This window comes from Styela clava, chromosome 2, assembly GCF_964204865.1.
Source record: "Styela clava chromosome 2, kaStyClav1.hap1.2, whole genome shotgun sequence".
Lineage (NCBI taxonomy): Eukaryota > Metazoa > Chordata > Ascidiacea > Stolidobranchia > Styelidae > Styela > Styela clava.
Window position 1 is genome coordinate 16553661 of NC_135251.1, and position 18819 is coordinate 16572479.

The 18819-nt window shown below is 34.4% G+C and overlaps 2 protein-coding genes across 2 annotated transcripts; one reads left to right on the forward strand and one right to left on the reverse strand.

Annotated features, from left to right (window-relative positions):
• Positions 1-919: 919 nt before the first annotated feature.
• Positions 920-10142, forward strand: LOC120336122 (cystathionine gamma-lyase-like). Its single transcript, XM_039403723.2, has 11 exons — positions 920-1060; positions 1470-1587; positions 1685-1766; positions 1958-2063; positions 2193-2292; positions 2549-2680; positions 2897-3032; positions 3147-3340; positions 5820-5953; positions 6864-7002; positions 8036-10142. Exons 1-11 carry the CDS (start codon positions 1005-1007, stop codon positions 8051-8053), a joined length of 1215 nt encoding a protein of 404 aa, XP_039259657.2. The 5' UTR covers positions 920-1004; the 3' UTR covers positions 8054-10142.
• A 2313-nt stretch (positions 10143-12455) lies between these two features.
• On the reverse strand, positions 12456-18358 carry LOC120336492 (uncharacterized). The gene is made up of 10 exons (XM_039404183.2): positions 17677-18358; positions 16661-16723; positions 16132-16292; positions 15325-15510; positions 14654-14780; positions 14497-14517; positions 13633-13659; positions 13293-13325; positions 13002-13130; positions 12456-12894 (listed from the first exon to the last, which is right to left on the reverse strand). The coding sequence occupies exons 1-10, from the start codon at positions 17828-17830 to the stop codon at positions 12860-12862; spliced, it is 936 nt and encodes a 311-aa protein (XP_039260117.2). The 5' UTR covers positions 17831-18358; the 3' UTR covers positions 12456-12859.
• Positions 18359-18819: the final 461 nt, after the last annotated feature.

Genomic DNA, 18819 nt, shown 5'->3' on the forward strand with positions numbered 1-18819 from the left:
TGCCTGTATATTTTTTCAGTGTTACGGAAAATCGAAATAAATGTTACTTTACTAACCGTGCGTTGCTTCTATATTATGTTTGTTACCGAGCGGCGTGGGTTTTTAATGTAAGTGCCCCGTATTGGGTTCGATACTGATTGAGACATCCTATCGGATTTCTGCGCCCTCGGAATATAACTACTGATTTAAATCTGCCCCAGTAGCCTTTTAAAACTACTAAAATTAGGCTTGTTTGCGTTACACTACTCGAGCCGAATGATCGAAATGGCGTCCATATGACGCCACAATGGGACAAGTTAGTTGCACGGTGTTGGCGGGAAAGTCCCGAAGGTGGCTACAGAGAGCTTTCCCCTGTAACTCCGTCGCCTGTTCGCGGAATTCAAATTTTATCGCTTCGTCATTGTACTTTTGTATTTATGATGCAAGAGTGAATAACAGAAAGTTCATCAGTCCTAGTAGTATATATTTACGATCAGTCGTTACATTACATGCTGACATGACAATTGTTTGACCGTGGTATTAGCCTAAATCGATTATATAAGTAAGACGCTTCAACATCGCGTGAAAGTGGGTGATTTCATTTGCCGCCTCGAAACCTCTAAACATTGTCTGATTGTCCACACCGACATCGGTACGATTAGTGTGCGTACGGTACCGGTACTGATATAGCCCATCTTTAATGAAGGTATTACATCATTGATTTATTGTGATTCTAGCGAGTACATGAGTATGAGCCACTCTTCTTCAGCCCTTTGTTTAACCATCTGTAGATCTACAATTCCCATAGCAGCATAGACCAGTGGCTGTAGAATGGATGGAACTATTTTTTTTATAGCATAGTTACCTACCCTACCGTAGCCATTTATTTCAGTATCGAACCATACCGTATATACACATGTATCTACAGTACAGCAGTACGGTATAACCTGCCTACATCGCTTGTTTACAGAAATCTAAATTCATCCCATATTTCAATATAACAGTATAAACACAGAGACAGAAAGATGACTAATCAGCTAAACAATGGTTTATCTAATTTATGGTTAGAGCCTTTTAAAGGGTAAGTAAAGTGCTTCTTTTTTAATTGTCTTCTTTATGTAATATACATGGCTGCAAAGATGGGTCCAAGGGCGCGGCGATGTGGCTCATCGTGCTAAGCGTTAGGAAAACGCTCTCTACCGCACCTCTAATTACTCTGCGTGGGTTCGCAGGTCGGGTACGGCTTCCTCCACCATCAAGTCCATCCTTCTGAAAAACAAGTAACTAATCCCATACCCGACATGGAATGGTAACCGGACGAGAGCAGGAGAGGCCGTATTTCGCCATAAGGATGAGCTGTCTTATCTGCTTTCCTCTCCCCCGGGATAAATACGTAAATCCTATCTTATCCTAAAACTATATGGATGAACTGGTGAAGGCAAGATATCTATAACTGACTCGCATATTAATATTTTGAATTACTGAATTAGTTTCTCAACTGCTGCAACTCATGCTGGACAAGAGCCAGAACAATGGAATTCAAGAATGGTCGTTCCTGCAGTTACTCCATCAACCACCTTTAAACAGTTTAGTCCCGGCGAACATACTGTGAGTTTCTTTATTGAATTTTTTTCTCTTTTTATTCATATTGTTGCTGCAAAAGTATATGATAATATTGAAAAAGTTTTTTTTTTTTTTTGTGCAGGGTTATGAATACAGTAGAAGTGGTAATCCAACAAGAACATGTCTGGAGAAATGTGTTGCTGCATTGGAAGGAGGAAAGCATGGTTCGGAACAGTTTATTAGTTTTTGTTTTATTAATTGCCTGGAATTTTTAATTTGAAAGCAGTTTAAATGGTATAAAAAAATTTACACACTGTGAAATGCTTTCAGAGATTAGATGTTTGAGATATTTCAATAAAATCACATTTATTAAATATAATATATAACGATTAAAATTTCAACTAATATATTTCAGCTCTGGCATTTTCCAGCGGACTTGCTGCAACTCAAATAGTAATAAACTTATTGAAATCTGGGGATCATGTAATCACAACTGATGATGTTTATGGAGGAACAAACAGGTATTTATAATGCATTATGCATATATCTCCACATGTGTTAGAATCTATGCTTCTATAATATTGATGCTTGATCAATGTGTTGTTTAAAGTCTAGATTAGCAAACAATTTGAATTTTCATTTTGCTTCAGGTATTTTCAGAAAATTGCTTCAAAGTTTGGACTGGAGTTTTCATTTGTGGATTTCACTAATATAGAAAATGTTAAGAATGCAATGAAGCCTAACACTAAGGTTTGATACTTGTTTTTTCATTCTTATAATCTGAGTCCTAATAATGTGTTTTTTTATTGTAAGTACATCATAAATATAGTCTTTGATCAGAGTTCCTAATGTGAAAATTTTCTTCATCGAATTTGTTGAATTAAACTACATCATTGGATCTTGGATATATGAACAGCATTTCTCAATCTAGATTGGGCAATTTTATATCCATACATACATAAATAACTTTTTTTTAAATAGTTATGATCATTCTTCAATACTTTAGATTGTCTGGTGTGAAACGCCAACAAATCCAACAATGAAGGTCACTGATATAAGAAAAGTTGCGGAAATCACTAAGCAACAAAATGATTGCCTCCTTGTTGTGGACAACACATTCATGTCGTCTTATTTCCAAGTGAGATTTGAATTAAATTATGAATTGGCATTGGTACATGTGAATAATCATAATGTGTTGTTTAATTTGTAGTTTGATGAAATTAGTAATTTTGTCTGTATATCTCTAAATCCAGAAGCTCGTGGTCAAGAAATACATTACTTTAATAGATTTTTTGATATTTCAATTCATTTATGGGTGTTTGACTTTTAAAGCATACTTTATATACTTTTTCAGAGGCCGCTTTCACTCGGGGCGGATATTAGTATGCATTCTGCTACTAAATATATGAATGGCCATAGTGATGTTGTAATGGGTCTTCTCATCGTGAACGACGATGCTCTGAGAGATAGACTTTATTTTCTTCAATATGGTATGTTCACATAAACTCATTTTGATTGTTCATAAAATCTTTTTTTATATATATCGATCTAATAAAAATTCAGAACATAATATTTATTTGTTTTTTTATTTTTGTACCATGCAGCAACTGGTCCAACACCATCCGCTTTTGATTGTTATTTGGTAAATAGAGGACTTAAAACTTTGGCACTTCGTATGGAGAAACATCAAGAAAATGCAATCGCAATTGCGAAATATCTTGAAAAGCATCCTCTTGTTGAAAAAGTTAAATATCCAGGACTACCATCACATCCTCAACACGAAATCATGAAAAAACAGGCAAGTGCTCATTCAGTAGTTGATAGGATTCAGATTTCAACATTTCATTCGCTTGAGCGAACTAGCGTAAGTGTTAATTTGTGTCAATCAATATGGTGTCTAATCTCTGATACTGTTTTTCTTGGCAGCTCTATGAAACTTTGCCTTCGCCTTTTTCAGTTCAATAGTATCATATCAGTATTTCATTTTATAGGATGATTTGTATTTGATAGAGATAACTTGATAATTGATATTAAATATGATATTTGGTGAAAAACCAATTACCAATTTGGTGATATTTTGTATTGTAGTCTTTCTCAGTACTTCAAACGGATTAAATGGTTTAAGTTTGAACAAGTTTTCATAAGCTTGCACATAAGGACTGTGTGCATCATACTAATGGTAACACCATAGATATGATGAATAAACTGTCCAAGCATCTTGAAAACTGAATGAGTTAGGTTGACCAGCAAACCATTACACTTGAAACGTTTGATGGTTGACATATTATTATAGCAGAATTTGTGATATATGTTTTCAATTGTTTCCAGTCAATGTGATTCACTATGCATAATGAAATTTTTCGTGGTTTTATCATAAATAATCTTGCATGCAATAGGTAAAATTTAGAATTCGTTGTTACAAATACATTCATGAGTAATATTTTCTAATCTATAATAGTGCATATATACTAAATGTATCCAAGAGTAAAAATTAACAAATATAATATTTTCAAAACCAATTTTAATATATATCATTTATTGAATTATGTATGCCACATTTATTGTTGAAGTCACTAAAGTTAAAAATAAAACTATACCAAATTATTTGTAAATTCAATAATAGTTACATTAGGTATAATCAAATATGAATGTATTTGTATATTTAATTCAATTTGGACAGCGGAATAAACGCTTCAGTCATTGTGTAGCGCTCCAGGGCAAATTAGCGAGATTCATAGATAAAAGATCTAAAGTCAATATTATAATTTATGAAGTTCAGACAAACTGAGAATGACTGTACCATTGAATAGGCCTTTCTGGTTTTTGGCTATCTTAGAAATTATGTAAACAAGCAGTATGTAATTTGTTACCTCTTAAAACTTTTTATCCAACACGATCGGAACAGGTTTTTAGCCTGTCAAATAAGTCATTAATAAAATGGAACAATATCAGACAAAATTGTGTAGACTTATTTCAACTGTTACTTTATTTGGAAATCATATAAGTAGTATATATACATATCTACAGACAAAAACACCTGATATAAAACAGTCTAGTCAAAGTGTAATTAAATTACAATTTTGCCAATGAATGATTGATTTTGTCTGCAGTAGCAACTTTTAAATGTTCTAAACTCATAGTTTATTATAACCTTATCAGTTTAATGTTTCTGAGAAATTAAAATGTCTAAACTTTGCACCTTTCTATTATGATTTTATACACTAAAACTGGGATATTGTGTGTTATGTCAAGTTACTGATTTTGCCAAGCATTCACACACATAAATTGAAGTTGGATAATGCTCATTTATTTCCAGATTCCAATTTCAACACAAATCTGGTGAAGTTATGAGGTTAAGTTTTTATGGTTTTGTAGGTACGAAATTAATGGTCGTGATGCGATATTTCATCATTGTTCTTTTTGCCTTTCTGCGCTGAATTGAACATATCGTCCGAGTATTCACCATTATTGTAAGGGAGGCGTGTCCGTAACAGCCAGTGAGATTGATGCCTGGCGCGCGCCCCTTTTGACAACGTGTCGCATTGGTCTTGTCGAGGCAGGTTCATTTTCGTGGAAACGTCCGGTCATTTGGATTTTGTTGCACTTGAATTGTCGCTTGTTCGTTTATATTAGACCAAGCATAATTCCTAGACTCGTAATTGGAAAATGATTAATAAGAAAGTAACAATACGTACAAACTGGTCTACCTACTGGTACCGTTCTTCATCTACGGTTGGTTGAATTCGAAATCTTTAGTTCGACTTTGAAACATTTTTAAATACAAATAAATCGTAAAAGAGACGTTTCTTGATGTCATGCCATGTCACCGTGAACTGTTTCTTCTGTGGAAGATTGGTAACTTCGCGATCGAGAATTTGTGTTTCCAATAATCATGACACAGCAATTTTGAACCGCGATTCGGATTCGACAGACCGCCTTGTAAGATTTGTGAGAATAATCTCTGGGTTTGGTTTTATAAAATGCTATGTATTTGACCAATTACTTTTGACTCGCATAACCTTGCATCATTCGCTAGTCGCTACATTAGTATGTTGCGAATATCCTTCGAGAAATAAATCAACTCGATTTTGTTTTGTCATTAGAAGTTGTCCAGAATTACAATTCAACGTTCGGATTTTTCATATTTCAAGTTTTAGTATCGCAACCTATGCGCTGTGTGCACGTACAATGCAATTTTTCCTGTGATATTCCCATTCACATTTGGTTATTAGAACATGCCGTTTTCTGTTTTAAAACTTGATAATCTTCTTTAACAGGCGACCGGGTGCTCTGGTATGGTATCCTTTTGGATGAAAACCGATTTGGAACAATCGAAAAATTTCTTCAAAAACTTGAAAATTTTTATACTCGCTGAAAGCCTCGGGGGATACGAGAGTTTAGCAGAACACCCGTAAGTATTATCTGTATATCTCATCATAAATATACTATTCCATTGACTTGGTTCCAGGGCTGTTCTGACCGGAATCGGTAAGGCCTAAACTTGACGATTCACAAAGTAACCGAACTCTTTGTGCAAATTGGCAAGCGTGTTTTTGAAAAGGCAAGGTCAGTCAAATATAACCCTAAGTCCCACACCCCCGATGATTATCTGCAAAACGTGGGCATATAAAATTGGGTGACCGAACATTTGAACCCACGTACATTTGAACCCATGCATATATCCACGGGTTCAATCTATATGCCGGTGCTAAAACCCATGGGTTAGGGTTAGTATGACTATCCGAAAAACAAAAAAAATTCCATAGGTGCAATAGCATACAGGTGAAATTGTCATGGGTTCAAATGAATGGAACCATAGAATTGTTATCATTATTGTAACCTTATCTGTTGAACAACCGTCATATGGATTACCATATTGATTTTTAACGCAATTCGGAATTAGGATGTTAACGGGGCGTTTTTTATAATTATTTCATCGAGTTTACTATTTTTATGTAATCCAAATCTATGACAAGTCAAAGAATTCTTGAAGCACAGTGATCGTATATCGATATCAATCATTTCAAACTATTATTGCCGAAAATTTATTAAGACCTGTGCTCTGAGCAATGAATGTGCTTGGCATCAATCAGTGTAATATTTCGTGTTTCTTCGTTGAAGGACCACGAGCTCCGGTTCCACTTAGGCTATCTAGTTCAGGTACTGTATATGGGTTTGAAAGCGAAATTAATATAAATTCCTAGTAACTACTGATAGTGAATTTCACTCATGATAATATAAATGGGCATATAAATTTGTATAAATATACCGGTATATATATTTGTATATGAACTATTCTATCATTCTGGCATCTCTTACAGAGCAATAATGACTCACGCATCTGTCCCACCAGAACAACGTAAACTTCTAGGCATCGGAGACAATTTCGTTCGTTTATCCGTCGGTATTGAAGATGTCGAAGATCTCCAAGCTGATTTGGATCAAGCATTGAAAGCAGCGGTTAGTATTTTATATTTTTACTTGAAAGATTGTTGGAAATTTTTTAAACCACTTCAACGTTCATAGTGATTTTCCTCACTTGTACGTGTTTTGTTTAAACTTATTCATTATATGACGTTGAACTGCTATAGAAAGGCGTTTATTTTCACCAACGTGATCCGCTTTATGTCGGCATCCCTAACTCTTATTCAAGCACGGTATGTACTGCTTTTATTATGCGATAGCCGAAAATAAATGAGCGATTTCTATCTGCCTTTCATCGACCATCGGAGTAATTACTGGTAATATTCCATCGAACCCATCATGTCACCCTGACCGTTGAATTCAATTATTACATTCGCAATTACTGCGAAATAACGTTAACATTTCATATTTTCAACAGTACGTAATTATATGTATGCGTAATGTATAGTTAAAATGCCTCAAATTATTTTTGTACACTTTCTTATTAAGATGTGCGGTTCCGCTAATCTTTTTTAATTAGTTTACAATAAATTGCGGTGTGCTATTATTAGACGATTGTTGTTCAGTGGTAAATTAAAGTCCTACTAATGTAGTGCTCTTCTCTGATTCTACAAGATTGCAGATTATTTAGGTTTTTGAACTTTTCCCACAAGCCTAAATCCAACTGACGAAATGTATTGCTTTCGGGATCTTTATTTCTCTCATTATATGAAATGTGAAATTAGTTATGAGGAGTTCTAAATACACATATAGAAACGCTCTTCTAATGACATATTTCTATTTTTACAATCAAATATAATGCTGGTTGTATGAGAAACTTCTCGAGAATCGTATCTATAGAAGATCGGCCGTTTTAGTTTTTGAGCCGGATGTTTATGTCTGGATATCTCGATTGTGGAACTTTCAATGTGTCGTTTTGGTGTCATATGTCATTGTGTTCTGTGAAATTGTGGTATCTGATCGATTTTGTGTTTAAAAATAAGCGATTTTACGTTTTTGAATAATCTACTATTTCATAGAAGTAAATTATTTTTCAATTTTCTTCAAACGTGTCTTTTTATTTGTTCAGGTTGCCGGTTATAAATAAATAGGGTTATCAAAATCGAAGGTACCTCACCAAGCTGAATTTTCAAGATTACTGACTTCACCTACAGATTCTCCTGCTCTATACTTTGTAATTATTGATCCAACTTTTAATATACCACATTTACGTAATATAATTGGTAAGAAGTAGGTAATAAGAAAAGTAGAAAAACCTCGCATTAAATTCTATTTCATGCTTTCGCTTTTTAGATCCAGTTTAACAAATTATTGACTTGTTTCAATTTATTTATAGCTATTATGTATGGAATTAATATGTTTGAACTTGCTTCTGTTACCGGTTTGCATTTGCCCCACGAATGCCACCTTTCATTTCCTAAATTTTTTGCTTTTTGGTGTAACAAAATCTTGTACGCGGTATATCATTGCGCATCGCTATATTAACATTAAACATCGCCAGTTCTCTGTGATCTGTAGTATTATAAAGTTCATCTAAATGAGATCAAATACAATTTAGGTCGAAACTTGTAAACAAGGTTGTTCGATTGAATGGGGCATTGAAAGCTTCTTTATCAAATGCACTTAATTTTGATCGACAATACATTAGACGGGACAAAACTGAAAATTCCCCTGTTTCATTTGTATTTGAATACTTTGCACTATGGATATATAAAGATTGTAGTATTGTTTTCGTAAAGAACAAGTATTACCATTTACGAGACGGAATGTGTCAGAAGAAACCTATACAAAACAAAAATAACAGACATGCATCCATATATATCACGTTGTCGACGAATCCCCCATATTTCTGTTGATTTTACTTTTGATGGTTCATAATTGAGTTATTATTGCGTTTTCTGGTCCTCTATAAGAGGGGCATTAAAGACTAGGGGCGACGTTGGTTGCACTACTGTAAACGTAAGGTTTGTCCAAATTGGCAATGGAAATATATTTCCATATTTTCTTCATTTTGTATTTAAAAATATCAATATACCAATTTACCATTGCCCACAAATGTTTTTGGTATATAATAATCGGTTTTGTGCAGAGATTATCACTGATTGACTTATTTATCAGATTTATATTGCACACATCATTCCATTTAAAGTTCTATACATGTTAATATATAAATATATATATTGCTTTTTTTTTCTATAATGTAATAATACGTGCTTCCAATTCAAAGTTTTCCATCGGCGCAATTGATACTTATTAGAAGTCCACATATCAAATCTCGCACTTCTGCTTGACCAAAATTATCCGGACCTCAACATTAATATACAATTCGAAAAGATTTGTATATAATGCATATGCCCAACTTTGTTCAGGATATCTTGATTTTTCGTAGTAATACTTGATACTAACATACGATCAATTGCATTCATCTCTTACCTCTAAATGTTAAAAAATTTTCTGCTTTTAAATGGTATGTACGTTTTTTTCGTCAAATAGCCTGGAACGACATTTGCAATCCTATGTTGCTATTGCGGGCCTGGGCAGACAACTCTTGCTCCAGCTCCGTCACTGAGAAACTCAAATTTTGATAACAAAAGCTTGTATGCAATCGTTCATTAATTGTCTTGTGAGAATGCATAGTCAACTTCGATTTTCGCCGGTAAATTCCGGCGTTACCCCGACAATTCTATTCCCCGACTATTCAAGTAACCACTATTTGAAAAATGACTCCCGACTCTAAAATATAATTAAGATATATCCCGAACTCTGAATCCACATACCCGTGGACAGCAGAATAGGGGAACAAAATCACTTGAACACGAATATACACATTTTTATATTTCTATGTCTGCCTGATTCTGTGCTATATTTCTCTTCATATCTCATAATTTGTGTCTAGCTCGACTGCACTTACTTGAGGTTTTCGTTGCGGTATCTCTGATATTTATAAACTACCGAGTGTTCAGAATAATTTAAATTTTGAACTGCGCTGAAAAACAGAACTGCATTATATTTTTTTGCTTTTCAATCCGGTGGTAGTGTAATGCGCCTTTTATTATTTTGCTTCGGTTGGTGACCTCCATATTTATCCTCCCTCATATTTATCTAGCAATAATTAGTATATGGTACCTGGAAATTGATCTACACCTAGTGGAATAAAACTACATATATACTCGAAATTGTTTGATGTATTTACTGTTGAGAGAAGAAAATTTTGTCAGAATTATCATATGTGCGTAGACTGGAGACTACCTGACAAATTAGGGAGTTCATTGATGCTACGCCAGTCGTGGTAAAATATAACTAACGCTCACAAACTCGAGCGACACCAGTTCGACTTTCTAATAGAGATGTATCGATATCAGATATTTTTCGGTATCTGTATCGGCTAAATGTAAACCGATGTATTCAGGTTTTAGGTCTGATCCAGAATGTTTTAAAACATAAGTTAGTACAGGGATGCTGAAATTATTTTTTTGCGTTGAGGGATCGTGTTCGCGGCATCTGCCTCGTTAACTCTGAACCATTCCCACTCCTGCCCGGGAACCTGATTCTAACCTGGTTTTAGCTATTTTTTCAGCCAAACCGTCTCAACTAATTTGTCTATTTTCGCTACCGTTCAAGTTACGATGCAATTAATTCAAGTATTTTAATAGGCCCTTATCGTGGCACGCAATTAATGCATCAATTTCTCATGTTTTGGAATATCTGTTTTTCGAGCTGAAATAATTTGCACTGGAAATATTGCTCATAGACAACTGATTAATTCCGTCTGTTCCGCACACTGAATGTGGTAATTGTACATATTATTGGCTTTGGAAAATCGGCTTTTGGAAATATAGGTGTATCGGTATCGGCGTTTTTACGTTGGTATCGACAAAAAATCTGGTATCTGTACATCACTACTATGTAATATACGTAGTAAGTTTGTCCGCAGTGAAATGGAATGATGTACCTCTCGTCTGCGACATTGAATTCTTTTGTGATGAAGTTTTTTTGGTAAGGAATAAGGATTCTGAAATATCCATATTTATTGTATATAAGTGTATCTAAATTTCAGCCCCTCGAATTTTTTATTTTGTCATTCCTACCGATAGTCTTGATTTTTGTAACATTATACAATCCACACGAAGTTGGTTGGTACAAAGTTGGTTTCTCAGTCCACCGTTGGACCTCTTACTGGGTATTCTTACTGGGGCCCAGTATTTATCAGGGTTCTACATTGAGGTCCCATTGATTTTATAGTACGTGAGAAATGTATTCATCAAAAATAAGCAAAATGAAATGGCATGGGTTAGTGTAACCAGCATAGTTCAACATCGATTCCCCGATGGTTTTAGCTGCTGCAAATCTCTTCAAATTCTTTCCAAAACGACTTTTGTAGAGACAGGGCACCTTTCTGAGTAATTAGCACCATTGTAGGAAACCTATTTTCAGAAACTTTTTCAGGGGGACATCTTGGAAATGTGCACGTATTTTGGCAGAGAAAAAAGTGTCCGTGCTTATTACGTCACTCTTTCATTTTCCCTGCTTCGCATTTTAGAACAATTTTCGTTGCAGTAAAGTAGAAAGCAACGTTCTCAGGCCGCAGACGCGTCTCTTCTGAGACTTCTCTTATTACCCAGCGCAAGACTTAGTTAATTTGATTTTCAAATATGAAATCTCAACTAGTTGCCAAAACACTAGTTATTGTGTCAATTAGAGCCCAGGTGAAGTTAACATCATTGAACGATTTGTAAACGCAATATGCAAAACAAAAATTATTAAAGCGGTAGGGAAGTTGCAGACTCCACACATGACATGGGCAAACTGCGGCCCGCGGGCCAAATCTGGCTCGTTTAATAATTTAATCTGACCCGCCTGATGCTGCCAAAACCAAACTAAAACCAAATTTTGATGTTTTTGCTAAAAAAAATAGCTGAAAGAATTTGTTGAGATTGCGATTAAATTTAGTTTTGGCACGAGGTTTATTGTTTTCCAGTTTAGTAGTTGTAACATTGTAAATATTGTTCATAAAATGTAACTTTTTACGTCACACTTACATGGCCCGTCAGTCAGGATGGGCAAACATTTTTGGCCCCTGCTCCTCCTTGCCCACCCCTGCTCTACACTATATATTTTTATAATATGAACAAAATAACAAGAACACAACACTGGCAACATTGATTGACCTAGCTGCTAGCATATATATATATCGATAGATTTCACTTCGCTTTTATTAAAACTTTCAACTGCATGTTACTGTATTACATATCAAGTTTCTTTTTTCATCGAAAATAAAGGTTCAATGTGCTGACCCTATTTCCCAACGCGCATTGCCGTCATTCACTGGCCGCAAATGGCCAACTATTGACAACAATGAATCCCAGTGAGATTTTAGGGCTCCGACCACTGTAGCTGTCTTGCGTGAAGTGTAAAAATATATCATGAGAATGTTGAGATGACCCTGAGCACTTCTTTGCCTTCTTTGTTCCTAATGTTAAGACATCCAATATTTTCATTCGCTTTATTTATGTATCATATTAATACAAGTTGGTATATATCGACGGAAGGCATGAGGTGTAAGCAACATAAAATGCTATTATTAACCTATATGAAATAATTCCACAACGGAAGCGTAGAGGCACAAGGGTTGAATCAAAAAGACAGAAATTAAATGTAGGACAAATCGCTTTGAATTGTTACAATCCCGGAAACTTCTGTAAATAATTTAATTTCTATTTCAGAATGGAAAATAAACAATATATATACAGTTTTGCTTCATGATGTTTTGCAGCGCAGAAATTCAAATGTAATATGTGAATTGTCCTCCCATGGAAAAAGGCCTTTGTGAAAATTCATTATCAAATATTAGTTAAAAGTCGAATTGAAACATCTTCTCATTATTCGTTATTGATCAGTTGTAGTTGGTATGAAATCCTCGATGTGGATCTAGAATATGATGGAGCTCGAGTTAGTGACACATTAATTTAAATATTGATGAAGGGTAAGGAAGATTATATTACTAAATTTAGTTTCATCATACAAATGTGGTATACCTTCTATGCAGCCTTCTGGCTTGTTGTTGTACCCATACGGACACTTGCAGGTTGCGCGAGGACCTTTGCGAATGCAAAGTTCATTCTTTCTGCAAATCGTCTTACGTCTACAAGGATCGTAGTGATATTCTGAAACAAATGTAAAGTGATTATTTCAACACAAATAGCAAACCTGCTTTGTTTAATATTCAATTTCGTGACTTTTATATTTCATCAAGGCGGCTTTCTTATGCAAGAATCTAAAAATTCCAAAATAAATGCTAAAAATTTAATCAATGAATTGAAATTTACCCATTGGACGTCTCAGGTATTCATACTTTGGCTCTGAAAAAAAGAGTGGAATCGGCGGGTTAACTTTTTAAATATATATAAGGAATTTATCTGTCACGAACAACTAATTCTGTGAATCTATAGACAAAATGACCTTTTTATATAAAGAGGTTGTAGAGTGAGTAGAATGTGTTTTTAGATTCTGACTAACGAATTCAGAAATTCCAAAATACATCTTCATCTCCGTAACAATAAAAATTTCGACTTAAATATTCAACTTCACGAAATCTCAGTATAGTATATGGCTCTGAATTCCAAGACCAGCTTACAAGTGTGATAGTATAGTTTTAATTATGCTCACCTGACGAAGACGAATAGACGCTGGTACCTGAAAATAAATTATACATTTTCATTTAAGTAAACATGTAGAGATATATATGAACATGCCGATTCAACACCTATTGAAATCACACGTGAGAACTCAACAAGAGTTTTACAGAATACGTGTTTGCCAACATTTGGCCAAATTAAAATGCTATTTCTAAATGCATCACAAGTCTCAATTTCTGTTATCCGGTTGTAAGTTTTTTTTAATGTTATTTTACTTTTAGCAGTTGCATTGGCGAAACCAGAACTATTGAGCAATTTCAGGTTCATTAAAATAATTTAATTATATAAGTCTTCCATACCGTTCTTAATTTGAAGATCTGTCCTTATTTTTAGGATTGCACTTTAGAAAATAAATTTGTCCCTAATTCTAACATTTGTCCTCATTTTGAACCACGTCTTATTTTAATCAATGGGATATCTACAACATAAATTTCAAAATAAAACAAAGTGAACATGTGACGGTGGCTCGTAAATCGGATAGTGCTACATTTCTACGGGTTCCCATACTGGGTGTTGTTAATATTTATTCATTTCTGAGCTTCAGTATTGTTCTCTTCCAAACCGATTACCTGAGAAACGCAGCTTTCTACCCATTTACCTTGATTGTTTTTTAGCCTAACCGGTCAATACTTTTGTAAGTAAAAGCGAATATGGACTTGCAAAAAAAAAGTGCAAAACTATTTCGAACGGTGAATAATTATTGTTCAAATCGTATATGGTTATTTATATACTCAAATCAGTCAAATGTATTTGGACAAACTCGTTATTACCGATTTTTGGTTTCAGTCTAACGGAATTGCCTATGGTATATACATAAACATTTAAGCAGTCTTACCAATGTCTCCGTGTATTGATCCTGAAAAAAAAAAATCAGAGTTATGTTTTGTACTCATGTTGGAGTTGTCTTAGCGTTTGCCTAGCCTGACTGTGAATGCTTCATAACACAAAAGAGGTTAAACTCTTGTTTATGTATATGGTTTATGTATTTTTACCTAGACATATAATGTTTTTGCTGACGAATTGCTTTTTATGCACAGTGATTTCTCCTGTGACTAGTCCTTCACCTCCCCATGCAAATAAGAAATAAACACATTTCTCCAGATTTTTGTCTTTAATATCCTGAATAAAAGAATATGCATATATGAAATGTCTGTTACCAAAATCGCGATTATTTATTTCCACCCGAATGCTACAATAAAGATACAAGGTTTTGAGTTCTCCAGAAGTGTGTTTACCGATATGGTAATAATTTTGTTCGCCTACTTTACATTAAGTTGGGTAAAATGACTGAAACCTATTGTCATGGGGTATATTCACTTCGCTAACACGGACAGTTCCCGAACTCATTATAGAACTAAAATACGAAAAATGGGAATAAATTTATAGCCTAACCCTAACCTGGTACAGACTCTACTTGAGTACCAAATTTTGTTGATGGTGTACACATACAAAAAATATTTGGGAAGGGTCATCTGAAAATTGGAAGGTGTTAGGGTTTTTTGGTAAAAGATAAAATTTTGAGTAATAAAGTAAAACATCTAAATTTTGATATATAAAGTACATTGTTACGTTTCAACTGAACTGTCAGTCAGACAATATGTTGAGTACGATGTCAACATGCTGACAACATGTCATACTTGGGTTGTTATACAGCTAAACTTACGTAAGTGTTTCTTCTTCTTTTAAATCGATATTCCATCATACCATCTTGATGATAATACGATGTCGGGGACACATCAGAGTATCTATCAACAGGAACACTGAACCTTGATTTTTCCGCCAAATATCGATCTTGCAACACCAGGCCACCACCTGATGTTATCCACCCTGTAATTCCATCAGAGCCGACCTGAAAGCAAATGAATAAAAATCGGGTTTCATTCATTTTAACATGCTTTTGCATATTTTTCGCACATATTTTTCGCACATCGCTCAAAAGATGATTTCCGTATCCACTTTTGAGTTATTTCAAGAATGGCAGCATCAGCATGCAAAATTATGTTCTGCACAACATCTTAAGAACGGGATGGATTTGAGTAAAAAAGTAACTGAAAAATTCAATTAAGATTGAAAATGCGATAATGAAAGAGCAAATACCCCATTGCTATGGAAACCCAATGAATAGATTTTTAAGTTAAGATTTGTCTTATGTTATAAGAGTAATTCAATAATATTATAATTCAATAGTAATGGAGCGTTTCATTTTACATAAGGTTAAAAAATGCCTTCGTTTTGTTGAACTGAGCTTGATGCATTTAATGTGAAAAATTAATTTTCAAAACAACCTTTTCGATGTAATTGAATTTCGAACTACACAATTTTTGCATATAATTGTTAATTGTATATAAGTTCTAATTAAATTTGACTGCGAATAGTGTTTAGTCTAATTATGTTGTAACATGATCTCTCGAATTATTTTAAATTTCAGGCTTTCCGTCATGAACAACTTGATACCAATAATTTTTCTTACCATTGATCTATCGTCCGAAAATCCAATTCCAGCCCAATATCCCTTAGGCAATCTGGCTGAAATTATGAAGTAGACATCGTTTGAAAGTATATCACTTTCCCAAGATGCCTCGAATTCACAATTATATCCAGCTTTACAGTTTGCTGGGTATCTGAAACAACCTGAATAGAAAAGTTGATTCATGTAGAGAGATCAAGTGAGTAAATTATCGATATTAATAAATTAACGAAAACGGGATACCGATTCTTTATAGTGATCTTATAGGTTCGGGATACATTATAGGTAAGAACTACACTCAATTGCAGTAACATTGACGAGTTTTCCGTATGCTATACATTTGAAATGTAATTATTAGAGATGCTTTGTTTGAAATACTCGATTGACTCGATCACCATTTCGATCTCGTCAGGCAGATTTTTCTCAAATTATATACTCATTAATACAGCCAAGGCTAAAGTTTATTTCAAGTTACAATTGCATGAATCTACACAGTTCATTTCTACACGGGCAATACCATTTGTTATCATACCTTCCTCTTCGTAGCCGTAGTCATATTGTTGTTGGTTCGGAGGATATGGCCTTCTTGGAACATCTAAGACAATAAATATAAGTTAAAAAAGTAATATACTATATTGACTAAGTATACACCGGTCTATCTATCAATGACCCTTATAAAAACCTTTCAAATCTTTCCAACGATTCGGGCGAGATAATCTGGGCCACGACATGCTGTATCTATGTAAATAATTGTTTCAAATAATATGTTTGCTATGATGTATGGAAGTGTACGTCACTAATAAGACGAGATGGAGTACGTAAAGAGGTCAAACATGCTTTATAATTAATTTAGTTAATATACAGGGTGTTAAAAAAGTAACGCAAAATTAACAGAAGTCAAGATGTAATGCTACTCAAAACATTTAACGACTGACACCTTTTAACAGTATTGATTACGGTGAAATGCCTTTTAAACATTTCACGACTGACGCTTTTTAACAGTTACTTTTTTAAAGTTGCCATGACGAACAATTTTACCTTAATTTCGCGCAAATTTTTTAACACTGCTTTTTTTGCCATAAATATGCAATTTTTTATGAAGCCTTCGGCAAAAAAAAAAAAAAACATGTATTGTTTTAAATCTGCACACTCTATTTGACTTGTTTACAATAACTAAGGTGTGCTTCAGTTTGAATACTGGTACCTCATGGTACTGCCATCAACGAGGCGTTCTAGATGCAAATTGATTGCACATTTTTTCTGTTTAAACAATATACCCCTGAAGGGGTCTGACGAGCAGATAAGCTGTAACACCATAATCTTGTTGTGACGTCTTCGGCATGACCCTATCTGGTTGTAACAATCAAAATAACTCTGAGAGTTGCAACATTTTGCAAAATTGAAAATGCGTATTATCAGTACCATACAAACAAAAGCATACTTATGCAAAATTGGAAGCAATGTTTAATTGTCGAAAATAAGACAGCTAGCTAACTATGTGTGAGTTTCAATGCTTTGCAATCGGAGATAATAACGGCGGCAATTTACCTTGATAATGACTTGGTTTGTTGTCTACATAATCTTTTGGCACATAACCTGGAACATCATGTTTGGTGGAGTCACTTACGTAATTTTCATCATGTCCACACACATTCTCCAATACCACAATGAGCGTGAGGATAGCCAAGCAGCGGCTTTTCATTTTAACTTTAATTAGGTTGTACTTGAAAATATAATTTGTGTTGCCAGATTAAATAAATAAATCAGACGAAATAAAAGATGAATGTGCATTTCAATCTCAAGCTTGTACGAACAACTAACCCTTCTTTATTATCTTGTCTTCTTACTACTTGGAAGCTTGATATACCCGTTCTAACAATCAATTTTATCTCGTTAATAATCTCGTCAGATGTTTGTTTACGATAGCTCTTATTTTATGGAAGTCTCCCACTAGCTATTTCCTCTGCAGTATTGACTGAAATAGTTTTAGGCCTTGTGCCAAACAATATCTACATGCACCACCACCGCAAGAAAGAGCTTCATGATACGTTCATCTTCAAACCGAGGGTTTGAACTTGTTTTGAGGACAGTATATAAATATATAGGTATATAAAATCTTCCTTGTGTACTATACTACTAAACAACGAATGCCGTAGAAATATATTTGCTTAACATTTTAAACTTTTTGCCTTTGATTGCACAATGGCATTTTCTGTCGAAAGTCAAAACAAAGCTCGGCGCCAAACAACTAGTTAGCGTTACATAACACGGAGCACGTTCGCTCCAATCTTGATAAATATTATTGTTTCCAGCGGTTTTTGTATAAAATGCGGCCGATAATTTGAACGTTGAAAACGAAATACGTTGAAAACTGGCACTTCAAATAATTATCCACTCAAACCCTTTGATTAAAAATATCGCAAGCGTTCTTTCGTTAAAATATTTCCTGTTTTTATATTTTTGTCGTGTTGTTTTTATTCATTTTATTTCATACTTGTTACACCATTGCAAATGCCGCAGGGGGAGTTACACAAGCACGGGATGCCTAAACTAACTAATGTAAAATAAATAAGGATATTATTCTACTTGAATTTAAACGTATTGTCGAGATGTTTTCTGTCAAAATGAGTCATCCAATTAGCCGTAAATGCGTAGGGGTATAGAAATAATGCGAATGACCGGAGGTGTAGT

What these genes read in the sequence shown, in the direction of transcription:
- LOC120336122 (XM_039403723.2), top strand. Translation starts at nt 1,005, where the DNA reads ATGACTAATCAGCTAAACAATGGTTTATCTAATTTATGGTTAGAGCCT. An exon ending in TGGTTAGAGCCTTTTAAAGG is followed by an intron (nt 1,061 to 1,469) that starts GTAAGTAAAGTG and finishes TTACTGAATTAG; the next exon opens with TTTCTCAACTGCTGCAACTC. An exon ending in GAGAGTTTAGCAGAACACCC is followed by an intron (nt 5,954 to 6,863) that starts GTAAGTATTATC and finishes CATCTCTTACAG; the next exon opens with AGCAATAATGACTCACGCAT.
- LOC120336492 (XM_039404183.2), bottom strand. Translation starts at nt 17,830, where the DNA reads ATGAAAAGCCGCTGCTTGGCTATCCTCACGCTCATTGTGGTATTGGAG. An exon ending in CTACGGCTACGAAGAGGAAG is followed by an intron (nt 16,293 to 16,660) that starts GTATGATAACAA and finishes TTTTCTATTCAG; the next exon opens with GTTGTTTCAGATACCCAGCA. An exon ending in TTTCGGACGATAGATCAATG is followed by an intron (nt 15,511 to 16,131) that starts GTAAGAAAAATT and finishes ATTTGCTTTCAG; the next exon opens with GTCGGCTCTGATGGAATTAC.